Source organism: Gobio gobio (genome assembly GCF_949357685.1).
Source record: "Gobio gobio genome assembly, chromosome: 10".
NCBI lineage: Eukaryota > Metazoa > Chordata > Actinopteri > Cypriniformes > Gobionidae > Gobio > Gobio gobio.
In genome coordinates, this window is record NC_137116.1 from 54,301,603 (window position 1) to 54,321,905 (window position 20,303).

General features: G+C 37.8%; 1 protein-coding gene across 3 annotated transcripts in view; it reads right to left on the bottom strand.

The window, feature by feature from the left end:
* Positions 1-1,795: 1,795 nt before the first annotated feature.
* Positions 1,796-20,303, bottom strand: part of LOC307133178 (uncharacterized protein) — a 42,193-nt gene continuing 23,685 nt past the window's right edge. The window contains exons 5-14 of one of the 3 annotated variants that reach the window (XR_013817377.1): positions 18,741-18,770; positions 18,476-18,505; positions 15,483-15,539; positions 14,724-14,753; positions 14,321-14,362; positions 10,339-10,359; positions 9,928-10,212; positions 7,532-7,672; positions 5,452-5,598; positions 1,796-2,152 (exon numbers count right to left, since the gene is read on the bottom strand). Coding sequence is in view for 1 of the 3 variants with exons in the window: in XM_079828028.1 (XP_079684154.1) it covers positions 5,555-5,598; positions 7,532-7,672; positions 9,928-10,212; positions 10,339-10,359; positions 14,321-14,362; positions 14,724-14,753; positions 15,483-15,539; positions 18,476-18,505; positions 18,741-18,770 (680 nt within the window). In the remaining 2 variants the exon portion in view is untranslated. Of the gene's footprint in view, positions 2,153-3,603; positions 5,599-7,531; positions 7,673-9,927; positions 10,213-10,338; positions 10,360-14,320; positions 14,363-14,723; positions 14,754-15,482; positions 15,540-18,475; positions 18,506-18,740; positions 18,771-20,303 lie in introns of those variants that run through there. The other 2 variants (XR_013817378.1, XM_079828028.1) reach the window with 2 other exon arrangements.

Genomic DNA, 20,303 nt, shown 5'->3' on the forward strand with positions numbered 1-20,303 from the left:
AATCTGGGGTGGAGTGCCCTCAGGTGGTTCTCATGGGCACTCACACTGGTGAATTGTGACACCTGCATTAATTCGAAACGAACAAAAGGCAAAGAGTCTCTTGAATGAATAACTTTAGCTTTTATAAGCATTAATCTATCAATTTATACAGTGAAAACTATATGCAGCGTTATTTTACATTTTATTACTTTATTAGATTTCTTTGTAGGTTTGTTCTTTCTAAGTAATATTAATGTTAGCAGACCTTCCGAATGCCTGCACACTGGTCCATTTACAAATAGATGTTTTATATTTTTGTTCAAACATTGCTGTTTCTTTTGCTATAGGCCTAGATATTTTACTTTTCAGATTATAAAGCGATGTTAATTATGTTCTTAATTATGTTTTTTTTTCTTCATAAAAAAACCCCCCAGTATAATAAAAAGAACCGATAAGAATACTGTTAAAGTACCGGATCGATAAGCAGTATCGGTAAGAGTAGTAATACCGTTTTGGTTAGCATGTTGATTTACGGTGTGCGCCCCTAAACTTTCTGGTTGTGCCCCTAAAATTTTCAGTTGGGGGTCACTGTGCTCCTAATGAAAAAAGTTAGTCTGGAGCCCTGCGTTTTGACGTACTTTAATGTGGCATCACTGATCACATCACAGTTCAAGCGGTGGTGCGCGCATGAACGCGATCATCTGTGAGCGCGATCGATCATCTCTTCCTAAAGAATAAACATGAATGAACATCTGAAGGTGTGTTGAGGATACAACTTACTGTCACGTATCATATGTGGTGTAATCGCTCAGTCAGTGTTTCAACGGTGGAAAGACCTCAATATAACTGCTATAGTAGTCCTACAGAGAAAAAATTTAAATGCACTAGACCTAAATGCACTTTGTTTTTATGAGAGAACATTTAATTTTAAAACCTTTCTGTAGGCCTGTACATTATTATTTAATGTACACATGAGTGGGGTCAAGTTAAACATTTTAGTTTGAATTTTATTTTATGCTGTGCATTGTTGCAATGTACTAAATAAATATTGGCATAATTTGTAATTGATTTATTCTTTGAAACTTTAATATTAATGTATGCAATTACAATGCCTTGATTTTAGTAAAGTTAGTACACAGTCATAGCCATAAATGCAATGGTACTAATAATTGGCATAATTTCTTTCGGTGTTTCGGTTTTTCGGTTTTCGGCCTTGGTTTCCTCTTTTTCGGTTTTCGCGGTTTCGGCCAAGAATTTTAATTTCGGTGCATCTCTATATAAAGTTAAAACTTGTTTCAATTTCTTTGTTATCTGGAGATTTTTTAAGTAGGAGGGGGAAAAATCGATTTAAATCGATTTTAATTTTTTTTTTTACGCCATATCGCCCAGCCCTACAATCATGTTATGGACCACGTGAGCAGCGTGTTCCTGAACACAAAACTCTCCCCTCCACTGTGAATAAATCACAATCCGAATGCATTAGGTTTTATCACTGAGGTGGTGTGCATTTATTTTTACGGACTTCCATGTGAGGAACAGAGGCGAATGGCACATGACATATTTTGTACATTTAATATTGACATTAATGATATCTGCAATACATTGTGTTGGTTCTGTTCTGTTTACCCTAAGGGAGGTTATTGCTGCTCTTATCCATGATAGGCTGCATGGAACCATTACTGCCAATCCAAACTGTATGCTAATAGTCAATCAATCATCTTTGACGATAGTGGTCCTGACAGAAGCACTATCACTTGGCAATGGAAGTAAGATCTCTAGTGTCTGGCCAGCAGTAAGCAGACAGACTCCAGACAGTGCCTTTGAATATGCTTTAATCACGGCTGGGAGAGAGAATCCCCAGACAAAAAGAGTACAACAGTTGATAGAGTAAGTCCATGGCAAAGGTTACATAATTCAATTACATTACATTTTTCTCTAATATGATTGGTTCTTTATGCAGTATATATAATTCTCTATTACTAGGTAAAAGCAAATTTGGTTAGTTAGTTATAATTAATAAAACATTTCCATCTCACTATACAGATGTAGCTTATAAAACAGTAACAGTTCAGCAAGCAGGAAATTATTTAATCAATCTGAATTGATTAATTGATTAGTTCTCTTTCATAGGTTCACTCAACGCTGCGTAGCTATGATGCAATGGGAACGCCCTCTGGGTGTGTCGATTGTCTGAACCCCTTATAGAATCACTGCAATTCATTGGCTGATGGCGCGGGCACCGTCCCGATGCTCTTACGTCGTCATATTATACTGGAGCGCGCACCATCCGCTCCTCAGCGCTCTCGCTCTCGCTCTCGCTCTCGCTCTCGCTCTCGCTCTCGCTCTCGCTCTCGCTCTCGCTCTCGCTCTCGCTCTCGCTCTCGCTCTCGCTCTCGCTCTCGCTCTCGCTCTCGCTCTCGCTCTCTCTCTCTCTCTCTCTCTCTCTCTCTCTCTCTCTCTCTCTCTCTCTCTCGCTCTCGCTCTCGCTCTCGCTCTCGCTCTCGCTCTCTCGCTCTCTCGCTCTCTCTCTCTCTCTCTCTCTCTCTCTCTCTCTCTCTCTCTCTCTCTCTCTCTCTCTCTCTCTCTCTCTCTCTCTCTCTCTCTCGATGGCATATATTTATATGTTTTTATTAAATGTATTAAGTTTATTATTTATGATAATAATCATTATAAGTACATAATACATAAACATTTAAAGTCTGTATGCTGTTTAAAAGTAAACCATAGTCAAATAATCAATAAAAAATAATCAACCATTTAAGCATAATGATTATTAGTAGTAGATTATTACAACAGTAGCCTAATATATTCTGTAAATTATTTTTTTATTAAATTAAATTAAATTTTATTAAAAGTTTAAAATTATTAAACTTTTATTTTGACGGGTTGTCGTTGCCCTTGAGTGTCTTTGTTCATGATATGACTTCTCTCAAATGAAACGGTAAATTCTCATGAAGTGACGGTTTATGCGTTCAGCTGGTCATCCAGCGCCATGAAGTCCATAATTTCTTTGTAATTGCTTTGGTCTTTTCGCTGCTTATAACAAGGAAAGATAGGAGAGGCTGCTGACCTGTGGCTGGCTCTGAGCTCTGGCCAGCTTTAGCCGTTTTACCTTTACTAACGTTACCTTCTTCAAACTGGGCATGTTCCGCGAGGTGATGGAGTTTAAGTGTCTAATTAGGTTTGTCGTGTTGTGCGCTTTCCTGGTGGTTCCCCCGCGGTTTATTTTAACCTTACAAGTTTTACAAATGGCATAATTAGTGTCTTCTTGTGTTTGCATGTGGCTGTGAGCCAGTGTTAATTTTGACAGCATATTTTGATTTAGTTTTAGTCATAGTCTTTTGACTAAAATGCCATTTAGTTTTAGTCATATTTTAGTCACCTGAATTGTTTTTAGTTTTAGTCTAGTTTTAGTCGACTAAATATCATAAGCTTTTAGTCGACTAAATCTACAGTAGAGTTAGTCTCCTAAAATCTAATGAGTTTAGTTAAATTGTAATACATTAAGCATTTATTACAGTATTACATAACCGACTGTCACTTGAACTGACATTTTGACATAATTTTGTTTTTAACATTAAAAATTCACAAAAGAGAGCTCAATTCACTTTTTTGTTTGTTTTTAAAAACATCTATATAGTTTGTATCTAAAACAGAAAATTTTTGTATTTCTGTTTTAGTTAGTAGCCTATATCATGTTAAGCTAAAGATTCAAATAACTTTTTTTATTTATTTTTTTTAATTTCAGTTAACATTTATTTAATTTTAAGTAACAAAGTTTTTTTTTATGGTTTTAGTGAACTATTATAACCCTGATACTTTATTGAATATGTGTTAAATACTGGTCTTTCCTCCTGACTATGAATTAAATGGGAATGAAACTAAATACAGTTTATTGTGTAAGCAAAAACGAATATATAATGCGTGACTTTTAATTATAAACCAGCTGGAAATACACCGGGACTCTTATTTTGAAATGCCTGAGCCTCTATTGTAGTTGTAGGAGCTCATTCAAGGTCAGATGAGGGCGATAAAATATGCTACAACCGTCTAAAACACATTACTATATAAACATCGTAAAGTAAACATTGTCCTTATTCATCAGCATTAGTTCATAAACAATTGCCTGGCATAAATGTGTGTTATTCATTGATTGTGAGCCGCTCTGGAGCGCTGGATTGGGGATGCTTGCGTGAGCCTGTAGAACGTGCAACAGCGCCGTGTTCTCCAGCGGTTAGATCAGCACGTCCAAATCAAATGTGCGCGGACATCAGTTCTGACTGGATCTCTTCCCTAATCGTCCCTCCCTAACATTTTCGTCTCGTTTTTATTTGTTAACGAAAATGAGAGTTGATTTTCGTTATAGTTTTAGTCATCTAACACTATTTTTTATTTAGTTATCGTCTCGTTTTCGTCAGGGAAAAAAGGTTGTTGACGAAAATTATGACGAAAATTATTCGTCAACGAAATTAAGACTGCTGTGAGCGTGAGTGTGGCTCTGACGTCAACGTCTCGGCCGCGCTCGTGCTCACAGACGCATGTAGACGCATCAGCTCAAAATCGGAGACACGTGAGACTGATTGGCCGATCACCGTTCAGGCTGATCATGCAGAAAATCGGCCAATTCCGATCCCTGGCCGATCAATCGGTGCATCTCTAATTTCTAGCCCTTCGGTTTCGGTTTTTCTGGCCCAAATATAGTGGAATTCGTACAACTTTCATCACCAGCACTTCAGCGACTACGGATAGTGGAACTTTGTTCCCCTTGTGGTCAAGTGTCATGGCGTTTCATCGCTGCCTGCCGCCGTGCACTCGCTTTATTGCGAATGATGACCCGGTTTTCACACGCACACGAGGCGGTTCAGGGCTCTTCTAAGTGCAAATTCTGCGATAATCTCCTTCTCAAAATCCTTCGCTCTAGGCTCGCGGTTTTTGAGATGGAGTCATCCGTTTTTCCCCGTTGCGCTTCCTCTCAAGTGCTTTTTAGAGGGGCTCTTCTGGAGGACATTTGTGTAGCGGCAGGTTGGTCCTCCCCGCACACTTTTGTCAGATTCTATAGTTTGGTTCGCATGTTCTATCTGCTTGATCCCGCTATGTGTGTTATCTGGTATTCTTTGAGCCAGATATGGCAGCGCATAGCTTGGCGTGTGTGGTATATCATTCCCATTGCGTTATAGCTATGCAGCGTCGAGTGAACCTATGAAAGAGAACGTCTCAGGTTACTGGTGTAATCTATGTTCTCTGAATAGGGAACGAGACGCTGCGTTCGCTGCCAAGCTCCGACGCACTGCCGACAGGCATCCTTTTTCGGCAGAGAAATTTGAGGAGCGGATGGTGCGCGCGCCAGTATAATATGACAACGTAAGAGTGTCAGGGCGGTGCCCGCGCCATCAGCCAATGAATTGTCGTGATTCTATAAGGGCTTCAGACAATCGACACACCCAGAGGGCGTTCCCATTGATTCATAGCTACGCAGCGTCGAGTGAACCTATTCAGAGAACATAGATTACACCAGTAACCTGAGACGTTGTCCATTCTTTCCCCTTCAGAAACTCTTATGTCTTCTTAAGTCTTCTTATACATCATCATAGTCATTCACTTCCCCAGTAATCACTGAACCTGTTGAAACAAATGCATTAATTGAAATAATACATTTTAAAATGTAAAAATATGCAATCTACTCGACTCTACTGCAAAAATATCATTGCTTTAATTTCTTCATGTGATGCAAATGCGCAGGTCAGAGTTCACCAAACCTGAACAAAACTTTTCGCATGAGCTTGCATTTGCTGTCTGACGTATTCGCATGCATATGAAAGTCAATGGAACGAAAAGTGTAGTAGTCTTTTATTTAAAAACAAATGCTACAACCAGGGTCCGAAATTAACACCCGCCAAGCGCCAAATGCGGGTAGATTTTCCGCTTGGCGACTAAATTCAAAAGGCTGTCCGCCACACTGGCGGGTGATTTTCATACCAAAATAGTAATGCAATATAACGGCCGTTTCACACCGCAAGCGTGAGCGGTGCGTGAGCGGCGCGTATTTTTTTCAGCGCCCATGTTAATCAATGAGTGCATTCACACCGGGAGCAGGAGCAGCGCATGAGCGTCAAGCAGAAGCTTCGCGTGAGCAGCAGTGAAGCGGGGGTTTCGGCGCAGAGCCTATTTTTGCTGCTCTGCTGACGCTCAATTAAAGTGAAAGCACACTTTTGATGGACAAAATAAATATGATTTCACACAATAAGTGCTCAAAATGCACACAAGAAGCACGTGTAGTGTGTTTTAACAAGAACTGGAGTATGTCAGAAAAGAAAATGAAGAATAAAATATATTTGTAGAAAATTTACCGCTTTTAAACTGTTTTAATTATTCAGTTTGTGTGAACGTATAGTGTGTGTGTGTGTGTGTGTATATATATATATATATATAACTTAAGTAAGCTAGCCAGCAAATATGATATATAAACATTAGTTTGATTTATTATGTAGGCTACACAGACAGGTCTAGGCTCTAGCACTACCCAAATCAAACAGTGTGCGTTTTATTTTTGTCTGCGGAGTTTGCAGTCTTGTAAACGTATCGAAATATGAATGAAACCACATGATCGGAGCTGTTTTCTTGGTTGTGTTTGTCGTTTACCATTTACATGTGAATGTTGTAGTAGCCTACGCCTCCATGTTAACAAAGTTTCAAGACTATCAAGTTTATAAATGACCAACTTCTAAAAACAAATATAGGCTAGTTCTCTTTATAAAGAAATGCTCATGATATAAGTGAGCATTATATGTAGCGTTGGAGCCGCTGCTGTGACGCTGTACAAACGCTTCCAGTGTTAATACTCTGTCGCGTCTGCAGCTGCAGTCACTTCAAATGTACTGTTATGAGCACTAGTTTCATGTTCACATCTATGACTTACCATTTGTTGCTCTGTTTTTACTTCTATGTACTCTTATTCATTGTGTGCCTACTTGTTTGACATTTTTGCACTCTGTTTACAGAACTTTTGGTCAACTACAGTTTCTATAAGTGCTTTACAAATAAAGTTGATTACATTTTGATCAATATATAGATTTTTTTTATTATACATTTCAAATTTTGCTCTGGACAATTTTTTATGTTTGTATTCAACATAATACCTTATTATCTAAATTAAATGTACTGAAATGAATGTATATGTGACAAAAAAGGCTGTTTATTATTCTGGCCGGTAAAAAAATATGCTTGGCTGGTGGAGTTTTTCATCTACCAGTCCCCGTCGCAGGTGAGCCAAAAAGTTAATTTCGGACCCTGGCTACAACATGAATGATGTATACCAGGGGTGGGGAACGTTGATCCTGGAGGGCCACTCTTACAGAGCTTAGCTCCAACCCTGAAAACAACACTCGCCTGCCTGTAACTTTAGTAATCCTGAAGACCTTGATTAGCTTCAGGTGTGTTTGATTAGGGATGGAGCTGAACTCTGCAAGAGAGTGGCCCTCCATGATCAACGTTCCCCACCCCTGATGTATACAGTAGTTTTATGTGTATGTTGTTGTTTAGGTGAAATGCGCACATTTAGCATTGCTCATAGTCTTAAGGGTGGCCATGATCACTGCTGCAGTCATGGCGAAGAGACCAACAACAATGAAGGAGAAAAAGCCAATGTAGAATGAAGATACTCCAGTCTCATGCTGATCCAAGACTGCATGAAAATCTGAAAGCAAAAAAGCATGGAAACAAAACATATGAATTTCATATGTGAAACACATTTTGTAACATGGTTTTGGAACAGTTCCCATGTGATCACATGTGGAAAACTTTGGAAAAAGATTTTTTTTTTTACATTTACACTCACAGGATTTGAGAAATCATGTAGCTTTACTATCGTCATGCTGGACTTGCTCTATACTAAAAAGTTTAACATTATATTTAGCTATGAAGGCGGCAATTGAATGCTTGTCAGTGTTTTAGGTCTTTGCATTCGGTCTTAAAGTGACAGCAGCCTAATAAACCTGCTGCGGACTAGGGATGTGACTGTGAGGAAATTTTCCCACCGGTTAATCATTGTGTGACAACACGTCAGAGTGAGGTTGAAGTTTTTCCCTCTTTTTCCACCTCACTTTTAAATCTCTTACGGTCCGTGTCCACCGGCACAGAGCAGAGCGATTGTTTTCAATGAAAGGGATAGTTCACCCAAAAATGAAAATTAGCCCATGATTTACTCACCCTCATGTCATCCTAGGTTTCAGGCGAATACAGTTATATTAAAAATGTCCTGGCTCTTCAAAGCTTCATAATAGTATTGACTTGATAGGCCGTTTTTGAAGTCCATAAAAGTGCATCTATCCATCATTTAACTGCTCCACACCGCTCCGGGGGTTAATAAAGGCCTTACAATGTAATACGGTGTGCTCATGTTGGTTTGATCTTCTATAAGATGTAAGGAGACGCATAGCTGTATATTTTTACTTTTTACAATTTTGAAAGGCTGTATAATGGCCATACTTATCAAAATTTTAACTAGTAAATAGGAAATTGTATATCTTTGATGCTCCCACATGTTGCTAGTAAGGTACCTTCATTTCAAATTTCTCATGTCGATGGGTTGTGCTTCAATAAAACAAAGAGAAAGAATTTTTACAATTACTGAACATGAAATAATGAACTTGTGCTAGTACGCTGGTGTATTACTGCCATTAATACATTGGAAGGAAACCTCATTAAACATTACAGGGGGACAAATCTTAAATTTTAAAGTGTTTAGATTACATTGACCAGGGCTCGACATTAAGCTTGTTCACGTGGTTGTCCTTCGGACAAGTAAATCTGTCATTCACTTGTCCGAGTAAAAAATATGCTTGTTGTAAATAAAATTGATTCTGAAGCAATATTCTCACCAGTGTTCAATCAGCTTTGACATATTGTATTTAAATCTGCATATTTGTGAAATGTTTACCTTTTATAAAAGGGCATTTTCCCCTTATCTTATTAAATATAGGCTATGCTTCAGCTTTCCTTTTATATTCTTAAATTTGATCAATAAATTAAATTAGAAGACGACACTGGCTGTTACCAATCAAATTAAATAATTTACACTGAAAAAAAATCACAACTGCATTAAATAATGTTATGAGATTGTTTTAAATATTGAAATATTTTTTGAATATACAAATAAGAAAAGTTGGAAAGAATGTTTAAGCATGAAACTAAAATTGAAACGCGGCAGGTGACCGTTTTAATGAGCGAGTCATTGATTCGATTCATTCAAAACGCTGAATCATTCAGTAACACGCTGTTGCTGTGAGATGCGTTATGGTCCTGCTGTGATCTTTGTTTGGAACTATTTTCGCTGCTGAAACGGAACAAAAACACTCAATATTGCATCTAAAATGTAAGTGACTTGATGTCAATAATTGTTTATGGAACGGTCATATGAAATCAGTGTCATTTTCAGTTGTGATGTTATTCAGGAAAACAGCACTCTTGGTAATGTGATTTTGCAACTGTATTATAAATATAAATAAACTCCTCATTTCTAAATTTTTACCACAGTATATTAACTGAGTTTCTCTGTGTGAGCGGTGCACATTTGTTTAGATTTCTCCTCGAGAGGCTGCGCGAGCGTCAACAGCGCGAACGTTATAGTTACCGTCAGTTCATTATACATTAAATATTATTATCCACTATCGATCGCCACTTACACTAATGAATGCAGAATCATTCTTGCATTTTGGTGATTCCCTAGTTATTTTTTGTTAATGATGTTTTATCAGGCTACTTGTCCGGTTGGACAAGTAAAATTCTCTTTCACTTGCCCCTTCAAAAAAATCCACTTGTCCCGCAAAAGCTGACAAGCGTTAATGTGAAGCCCTGCATTGACGTGTGTTGAGGTGTCAAAATCCAACATTCCAGCAAAACAGAGCATTAGGATTATAATACTTTGGAAAATGTAATTTGTAGTGTATTTACCGTATGTTTTACCAGATGGGCTGTAGGCGTAGGTCTCACTGTGACGGTTCACCGCAGAATTAATCTCGTGCACACAGGTGAAGGAAACAGGTGTGCTCACTTTCACATCAAACAAACGCTTTTCATCTGAATAAAACAGTGGGATCTTCAGTGTGTAGCTGTGATCACCCTCCACTGACAGCTGGAAAGAGCTCTCAATGAACCTCCTGCCAAATGAACACATCACGATCACATGCTCTCTGTCCTGCATCGGCCTGAACACTGTGATGCTGGGCACTGGGGCGTCTGAAATCACATTGACATGCTCATTAATTCCAAACTGTGCTCTAAACTAAGTCGAGATGAACGGTTTAAAATAAAAATGTTATACTGCATATTTATTTATTTATGTTTTAAGGAAATGAAACATACCTTGGATGCGCCAATATGATGCTGTTATTTGAAAGAATACAAAAGAAAATATCATTGTAAAAACAAAGTAGACCAAAAAAGTTTTAAAATCCAGTTTGTACATTAATAGCAACAATGGTTGCAAAACTTGCTTGGGTCCTCATGTAGGGTTGAGTGCAGATCTGGACACTCACCAGATTTTTTTAAATGGTTTTTAAGTGGTGTCCTATGCTAGAGGTCGACCGATAGTGGATTTTACTGATACCGGTAACTAGGTTGGACCGAACTTGCCGATAACCGATTAATCGACCGATAGTTTTTAAAATGGATACTGGATTAAAAAAAAACTTAAGTAAACCACTGCTGAACTTTATAACAAGAAATAAAAAACAGTACTGACTAGGGATGTCAATTTACACAAATTTCCATGATCGATCGTCGTTTAAATTAACGATCAATCGATTAATCATTAGCCTTAATACTGCATATGGGTCTACAGCAGTGGCTTATAGCCGACCGCATGACTGTGCAAACGCTGACAGAACACCATGTTCTTCACCAAATCAATGGGAAGGGTTCTAAGGGTCTAAATAAAGGTCTACAGGATTGTAAAATGAATCCATGTATTTGCGTAGTATTTGCCCAAACTTCAAAGGCAAATAAACTAACTATTAATACTATAAACAAATAAACTTCAAATTAAAACTAGAAGCATATCTTACCTTTAATGTAACATTTATCATGTGAACGACTTATATACAACATGTTATATATGCATGCGTGTTTGGGACAGAGGGGAACACATCGCATTCTCAGCACAGTGTTTCCCCTACAATGTATTCACAGCGGTGCAGCGCCACTGCAAAATCTTCACATGATCAGTAATATCACGACATTCACTTACACACTGTAAAGGAGAGAGAGAGATTGACGATGGCCAGAGAACTAAACAAAAATGTAGTCTGCTTACACTTTCACAATATCACAGGGCTTTGATATTAATCTTATTTTATTTTCGCTTCCAAGGATTAAAAAAAGAAGATATGAGGTAAAACTATTACAAACTATGCTCGCGCATCGTCAAGCACAACTTCCTTCCCTTCACAGCGCGCGCTGTCATTTCTCCTCAAACATGCATTTAACGTCAGATTCAGCACAATCTGTGATTGTTGTCAAATGCACACTCCACTTTGGCTAAATTGCAGAACGTGTTTGATTAAATGAAAAGCACAACAATCCGCGCAATAGACGCTGTTTCCAAGTTCAAGGCGGGTGTGTGTGTGTGTGTGTGTGTACGCACGCTGCGAAACAAAACTTGATAACAGTGATCCGAGAGCGCACATACACGGTTTGCGCATCAATTATAACGGACACGCGCGTGCCTAATGTTTGTCACTGCAATCGTCTTTACCTTCATTACAACCATCATCCATCAAAACTTTTTAGCGACACTGGTTTGCTTTATCCACCTGAAATGTGTAGTTTGCGTATCCTGTGTTCATGAAGCGGTGGGTGTTTGAGCCGCTGTTCAGTCAGTATTTCACACAGCGCGATTAGGAACGCCTTGGGCTGCTCCGAATCCAAAACAATCACAGAATACATTCGAGAGAGGTGGTTCTTTGTTGTAATTTATATAATTTATCTTTTATTATTTAACGTATCAATAATACAATTCATGAATTATATTAACTTAAAATTAATTTTAATATATTATCTCGCGGCCCACCCGGAGGATGCCGCGGCCCACAGGTTGGGAACCACTGCTCTAGACAGCTACATTAAACAACCCTCTGGTGCTCTTCGGTAATTTCTGTCTGAAAAATTTTCTGTTTTGAAATTTAAAAAAAAAATCACAGCTTCATCAGAATGATATGAAACTTGGTGACTTTTATGGCATTAGGTATGTAAACGCACAAAAAAAATTGAGGCCATGATTCGAGAATGCTAAGTGGTCGTAAAAAAAATACTAGCGGTCATTGTCTTCGGCCACAAATGCCCGAGCATAGGAAATCGGCAAAAATACAAAAATTCACTGAATATTTGTGTGTACAATCTACAAATCGGCCACAATGCTGAAAAAAGTACACATCAGTAGAGTGTCACTGTAAAGGGGTGACACTCTAAAACATCAAGAGTGTGATATTGACACATCCTCTCACACAAACACGCACACTTAAACACACACCTATGAACCACTGAACCTATGAAGCCTCATAGGTTCACAAGCCTCTCCATAGAGACCTCTAGTGGTTACACCCATGATTGCATGATTTCTTAAATAATTCCAGAAGAGGGCGCTAATCTGCCTTCAAAAAAATGTATTTTAAAGGCCTAGACTCTATTTTAACCTGAAATACTGTTTAAAAATAAATAAATAAACATTTTTGTATTATTTTTAATGGCAAAAATATACCATAATTATTGCATACATTTTATGAAGTACCATCAAATCATCTCAAAATACAAAAGAAAATAGAAGAAATATTATTGAAGAAAAATAAAATAAATTGGTTTTACTGGGGTGGAGGAAGTTTAATTTTTAGGTCTCTTATGACTCAGAAGACAACCAATGCAACCCATAAACGAAGAGCACAAGAGGAGTGGTAGTCAATCCCCTTGGTAAGCGTGTCTTTAGGGGTGAGTGTGAGGGTTCTTCATGCTGAGAAGTGGCGTTTTGCCTTTTTGCATCCCTTCTCATTGGCAAGCACCTTTAGGAGTGCTGGTCTCTTGAGATTCTGACTATAGTAAGACAGGGCGTGACACTTTTATACTGAGGTAATAAAGTTTTTTTTAGCTCCTCTGGGGTGTCTAGGGGTAGAGCTAGAGCCTCTATTGATAATGACAGGCTCTCTTATACTCACGGTCGCTGATGACGTTCCCCTTTTCAGGGAACCAGGATTACATTTGCAACAAAGGGCCCTATTCTAACGATCTGAAACGCAAGTGTCAAAGCGCGAAGCGCAAGTAACTTTGTGGACGGGTCTCGGCGCTGTTGCTATTTTCCCGGCGGGATAAATGGCTCTTGCGCCCGGCGCAAATCTAAAATGGGTTGGTCTGAAGTAGCTTCATTATTCATAGGTGTGGTTTGGGCGTAACGTGAATAAACCAATCCGAGCGTCATCCAACATTCCCTTTAAAAGCAGGTGCGCAAGTTCCATTATGGATTGCTATTATTATGGCGTATTTACCAGGCGCACGCCAGGAGCGGTTCACAGCCGAGGAGACTGATGTGCTTGTAAGAGCAGTGAAAGACAGAGAAGTGAAGTTGTAATGTTGTACATTATGGTAAAGGTGATTTCACAGTCTTTTTTTTTTTTCAGTCTTTCAGTTTTTCAGTCGATTTTTTTTCCTGGTTCTTGACGGACAAACCAATTTGTCAGATGTCCTTATATACATATATGTCTTGCCACTATTGGGCAAACAGGTCTTATCCTTAATTATTACAATTAGCCTGAATCATTTGTAAGCTAGATTTATGCCTATTTTTTCACATCTTCGTGGCACACCACAATGATTTCCGTCATCTCATGTGTTAATATTTTTTTAGTGTAACAATTTATGATTTGCAAAAATAACTGTTGCATCTGTGTAGATTACATGAGCAAAGTGTATGCGCGTTGTGCACGCTATACATTATGGTCAAGCATGCGCCCTTAAAATAGCATAATGAACAACGCGCAACGCGCCACTGACTTTAGACTAGGTTTTTTCTGGTCAGTGGCGCAATTGTTTAATGGAACAGCAAAATAGCACCAGGGATTGTTTGCGCCGGAACACGCCTCCTTTTTTGCGCTGAACCGCCCAGGGAGCGCAAGTTCATTCACTAGTTTAGCGACGTCCTTCTGTGGAGGGAAAAGCGAGCTTTGCGCGGGTGCAAAATAGGAATGACACATGCGTCGGTGTACAAAGTCAATTGCGCTGGGTGCAAGATAGGGCCCTAAGACACACTTTCTTTAATACCCAAAATTATGCATGAATACAACACTATAAATCTGCTGCTTACTTGTCATCTGGTAATACGGTCTCCTCCTGGAAGGGGCTTGAGCTTCATTAAGATAAAGAGACACAGTTTTATTATTTTATTTTTACAGTTTGAAGAGCTGAATTTATGATCATTAAACCATTACAATGAAAATTTAGAAACTAAATGATAACTAATAAGAAGGAAACGAAACATAATTGATGTGTCAGTATGGTGTTAGTAATACGGATGAGGATTAGGGCCAGACAATAATAAAAAAATAAATAAAACTATCTCAAGGGTAAAGTCATTATAAAGCGCCATTAATCATTATATTTCGAGAAAAAAAGTCAAAATACAATGTTGAGAATAGTATAAATATAAATATAATTTATATAATAATCAAATTTATGCATCAATACAACACTATAAATCTACTGCTTACCTGACGTCGGGTAACTGGAGGGGGCTTGAGCTTCATTAAGATAAAGAGACACAGTTTCATTATTTTTACAGTTTGAAGAGCTGAATTTATGACCATTAAACCATTACAAGGAACATTTAGAAACTAAATGATAACTAAGAAGGAAATGAGACATGATGTGCCAGTATGTGCTAGCAATGTTCATTCATTAAAGCTACACTGTGTAACTTTTTTAGTTTATTCTTAGCTAAAAACACTTAGTTCTTTCAAAAATATACGTGTTCATTAATGTATATTTACTTCTTTCAAGTAATAAAGTATTCTCGTAAATTTATAATATGCCATTGAAAATACATACGGGTGAGGGGTTCGAATGCGGGTCGCCATGTTGCCCCTCCATCTTGAAAGTACATTAGCCAAAGAGGGACATACCCATAAATTCAGGCTTCGCCTTTCGCGTTTTAACACTCGATGGCACCGTGTCGAATTTGGATGAGGTCGAACTGGAAGCCATGTTAATCTTGGACTAAATCGGCCACCGTAGGAGTTAAAACGAAATCGTAATTGAGAGGAACAGAAACTAATATTCACTGGATGGTTATATACCTTTTCACCGCTAGATGGGGGAAAATATCACACAGTGTAGCTTTAAGATAAATGAATAAATAAATAATTTGAAATTGAGCTTGAGTTTCAATAAAACAAAGAGAAACAGATAGTTTTGAACAACTGAATGTCAAATATATAATAATATATGAATGTGATTATCTGCACACTTACTTGGGGCCCAATAACATGGTCCATTGTACCAGTCCCACCAGCAGGGTGTTACGAATGCTGAGAGATGAAGCAGAGAGATAGAATCCACTTGCAAACACAACTTTAATGAAACTATTCCATAAATAAAACAGGGACATCCGGGAACTCAAGAACTAAGACACAAACAGGTTAACAGCTAACAACGACCGACAAAAGACAAGTGAACCACAGGCATATATATACACACAGACAGACAAGCTTAACAAGAAAACAAGGAGGGGATGTGGTAAATGGGAAACACCTGGGAAGACTAATCAACATGAAAAACTACAAAGGACAACAAAACATGACAAGACAGGACATGACAGAACATGCAAGAAGAAAGTTGCTGTAATGGGGGAAACGCGTCAATTTGCTTCTGTAATACGAAATTGTGAAAAATCCTACATTAACTTATCATATCTTAAGTTAGACCTAAGATAGAAAGTTTCTGTAATACGCCCCCAGGATTACATTTGCAACTGAGACACTTTCTTTAATACCCAAAATTATACATGAATACAACACTATAAATCTGCTGCTTACTTGGCGTCTGGTAATACAGTCTTCTCCAGGAGGGGACTTGAGCTTCATTAAAGGTGAACTATGTAAGATTTTTGCAGTAAAATATCCAAAAACCACTAGGCCAGTGTCATATATTTTGTTCAGTTGAGTACTTAGAATATCCCAAATGTTTCCAACTATTTGTAAGTCGTGAGAAATTGCTATTTTAACCAAGGAACTGGGACGTGTGAGCTATGTGTGTGAGGGAGTCGCCTGTCGATTGCGTCATATCTGCGTTCCCCTCGGTTTCCGGTTTTATTTAGCAGAAACGCTGTACTCTCACTGCAGTGTGAACAAGTGTCATAGCAGCGGCCGAGCGAACGTCATAACTTAATTTTCAACACACTCAGATATATCTAATACGATAAACAGAGTTGCGTTACCTCATACTCATGACTGAAAAAGAGGAAGTGGCGCCGGCGACCGTGTCATAATAAAAGTCCTGCCGGCGACTATGCCATAATAACAGTCCCGCTCTTCAATCGCTCCTGCGGCCTTGCTCAGCTCCACTACACTCAGTGCTCTGCTTCAGACTACATTAATGTTAATAATCACATCCATGAACATGATTTCTGCCCGAGTCCTATCCCGATTCTTTCCCACCGGCTGTGAGCTGAAGACCACATGTCCCAAGATTCTGCACTCAAACGTGGCGTCATCAAACTACACCTTTGTTTTGAACAGGCGACCTCTAGCGGACAGAAAAGTTACATAATGTAGCTTCATTAAGGCGAGACACGGCAGGTGAAAACATCGTTTTTTCATGCAGTGGTCAATTTTGAGATTTTGGGCCAGTTTGCTCCCTTAACATGTAAGCTTTCATGTCAAAATAAAAAAAATGTCAACATTACTCATTAAGGTGGTTATTTCATTATATTTTGTCACCGTGCGCCTTTAGATTTCTACCCGAAATCATCAAACGTTATTCTAGCGCGAGCTCTCGTGCCGTCTCCATTCACAGAAACATGTCATGCCTGGTATCATTATAAAGCTCTCAGTCTCACAGACAGCGCTGGCTAATCCAAATATGGACATTTCCTTTGTAGAACTAACCAACCGCGAAAGTTTGCAGCCAAAAACCCCATCTGATTGGTCGATGTGAATTTCTCACGCGCTGCCGATTGCTTGTGTCTCCGCCTGAGAGAAAGTGCAGACAACGCTGAAATCGGCTCATAAACGCTCACAGAAAAAGACCAAGTAGCAAGAGCTAGTAAAAAGAAAGTAAACAACAACAGATTAGACGACGAAACCCCGTCAGAATTAGATTCAAATAGTTATAGATGGACCAATACAACAAACAGGGACAGTTCGTCTGCAGTTTTTGTGACTGGTGTTTGTTAAGGTAGTTCTCTTAAGGTAGTTCTCTAGTAGCTATTGCTATTAATCATTTATTCATTTATCAATTTCCACGTGTTTTAAATATTATACACTACTGATATTAATGAACTGAATATATATATTTTGTTTGTAGGTTGGGGGTTTTATAGAAATGTATGCAGTTATACAGTATAAAACTTTAAATGCCGTTTTCTCAAAATGAGTTTTTTCTCACACTCAGAATCAGATATATCCACTTCAGTAGCACCTACAAGCACCAACTTTTGCAGTCTTATACTGAACTATATTCTGAAGGCTTTTACAGAGGGATTTGTTGATATATCATTCCTATCCTGAGTTATGGGTCCTTTAACTCCAAAAAACATGGCGAAAATTAATTTTTTAAGGCTATTGTCAGTATTCTCTAATTTACTAAAGCACAAAATAAGATATCCAGAATCCCCTCTGTAAAAGCCCTCTCATCTAACATGTCAACAAATAGAACCAAGAATTTTAAACATGGTCCTTTCCAATTTCCAGATTTTGTTTTTGGAAAAGTATGCAAATGAGCGTATATTTAAGTATATAAGGCCTCATTTGCATATTAAAACATTAATTTACACAAAAAGTGTAATACATTTTTTTCTTATGTTTATGCCAGTAATAAACTGGAGAAGTTTCAAAGTGATATCTTGTAATTAAAAAAAAATCCCTATTCACCTGTAGTGTCTCGCCTTAAGATAAAGAGACACAGTTTTATTATTTTATTTTTACAGTTTGAAGAGCTGAATTTATGACCATTAAACCATTACAATGAAAATTTAGAAACTAAATGATAACTAATAAGAAGGAAATGAGACCTATAATTGATGTGTCAGTATGGTGTTAGTAATACGGATGAGGATTAGGGCCAGACAATAATACAAAATAAATAAAACTATCTCAAGGGTAAAGTCATTATAAAGCGCGATTAATCATTATATTTCGAGAAAAAAAAGTCAAAATACAATGTTGAGAATAGTATAAAAATAAATATAATTTATATAATTAATCAAATTTATGCATCAATACAACACTATAAATCTGCTGCTTACCTGATGTCGGGTAACTGGAGGAGGCTTGAGCTTCATTAAGATAAAGAGACACACAGTTTTATTATTTTACAGTTTGAAGAGCTAAATTTATGACCATTAAACCATTACAAGGAACATTTAGAAACAAAATGACTATTAAAAAGGAAATGAGACATGATGTACCAGTGCTAGTAATGTTCATTAATTTACAAAAAACGAAAAAAAGTAATCTTACTTTAATATCCAAATTTATGCATCAGTACAACACTATAAATCTGCTGCTTACCTGATGTCGGGTTACTGATGGAGGCTTGAGCTTCATTAAGATAAAGAGACACACAGTTTTATTATTTTTACAGTTTGAAGAGCTGAATTTTTGACCATTAAACCATTACAAGGAAAATTTAGAAACTAAATGATAACTAAGAAGGAAATGAGACATGATGTGCCAGTATGTGCTAGTAATGTTCATTCATTAAGATAAATTAATAAATAAATAAATAATTTGAAATTTTGAGCTCGAGTTTCAATAAAACAAAGAGAAACATAGATAGTTTTGAACAACTGAATGTCAAATATATGATAATATATGATACAGGGTGTTACGAATGCTGAGAGATGAAGCAGAGAGATGGAATCCACTTGCAAACACAACTTTAATGAAACTATTCCATAAATAAAACAGGGACATCCGGGGACTCAAGAACTAAGACACGAACAGGTTAATAGCTAACAACGACCGACAAAAGACAAGTGAACCACAGGCATATATATACACACAGACAGACAAGCTTAACAAGAAAACAAGGAGGGGATGTGGTAAATGGGAAACACCTGGGAAGACTAATCAACATGAAAAACTACAAAGGACAACAAAACATGACAAGACAGGACATGACAGAACATGCAAGAAGAAAGTTGCTGTAATGGGGGAAACGCGTCAATTTGCTTCTGTAATACGAAATTGTGAAAAATCCTACATTAACTTATCATATCTTAAGTTAGACCTAAGATAGGGAGTCGCCTCGATTGTGTCATATCTGCGTACCCCTCGGTTTTCGGTTTTATTTAGCAGAAACGCTGTACTCTCACTGCCAGGGCTCTGAACCGGTTCAAGGAACGAAAACGAAAACCGGAAACGAACGAAATTTTAAGAGGAACAAAAACGGAAACGAAATCAAAATATATTTGAATCGTTCTGAACAGAAACGTTAATTTGAAATGACCATTAACCGGTTAATAACGTTATTTTATCGTTCTCTTTAATATTTTAATTTGGCAGTGACCAATCATGTAATGAGTAGTACAGCATGTGACGTTGACGGATCAAGCGTGAGTGAAATGCCCGCGCTCCAGTCATCTATGAATCTACCGGTACGCAAGTCAGTGTGAGCGCGCACAACCCGCTGAGGTCTACTATGAATGTGCAGGTATTGGAGGACATTCTTTTCGAACGTTTCAATAAGCAGTACGGACTTTAAGCTCAAATAGACTGATTTAGGCTAGTTTATGGATTCCGTTTAAGCCTGTCGAAGTAGGTTAACTAGCATCTATCAAACATTTTTCCTATAGTCTTTCAGATTGCCAATACAGGACAGGTCAATGTTTTCTATATAGACGGTTGATGCTTCGTATTAAATGGTATGTTATACTGCAATAAATGATCGAGCTTTATTAGCTGACTGAATTTGATTATGTGATGCAAGGACGTGTTGCGCAGTGTTTGCTTTGAAATTAGCAGTTGACGGTGCATTAAAAGAGCAATGGTTATCCAGTTTATTTATTCTTTATTCATGCAATTTTTAAAACAAGTCGTGTTGAAAAAAAGTTATGTACAAAGAATGTTATC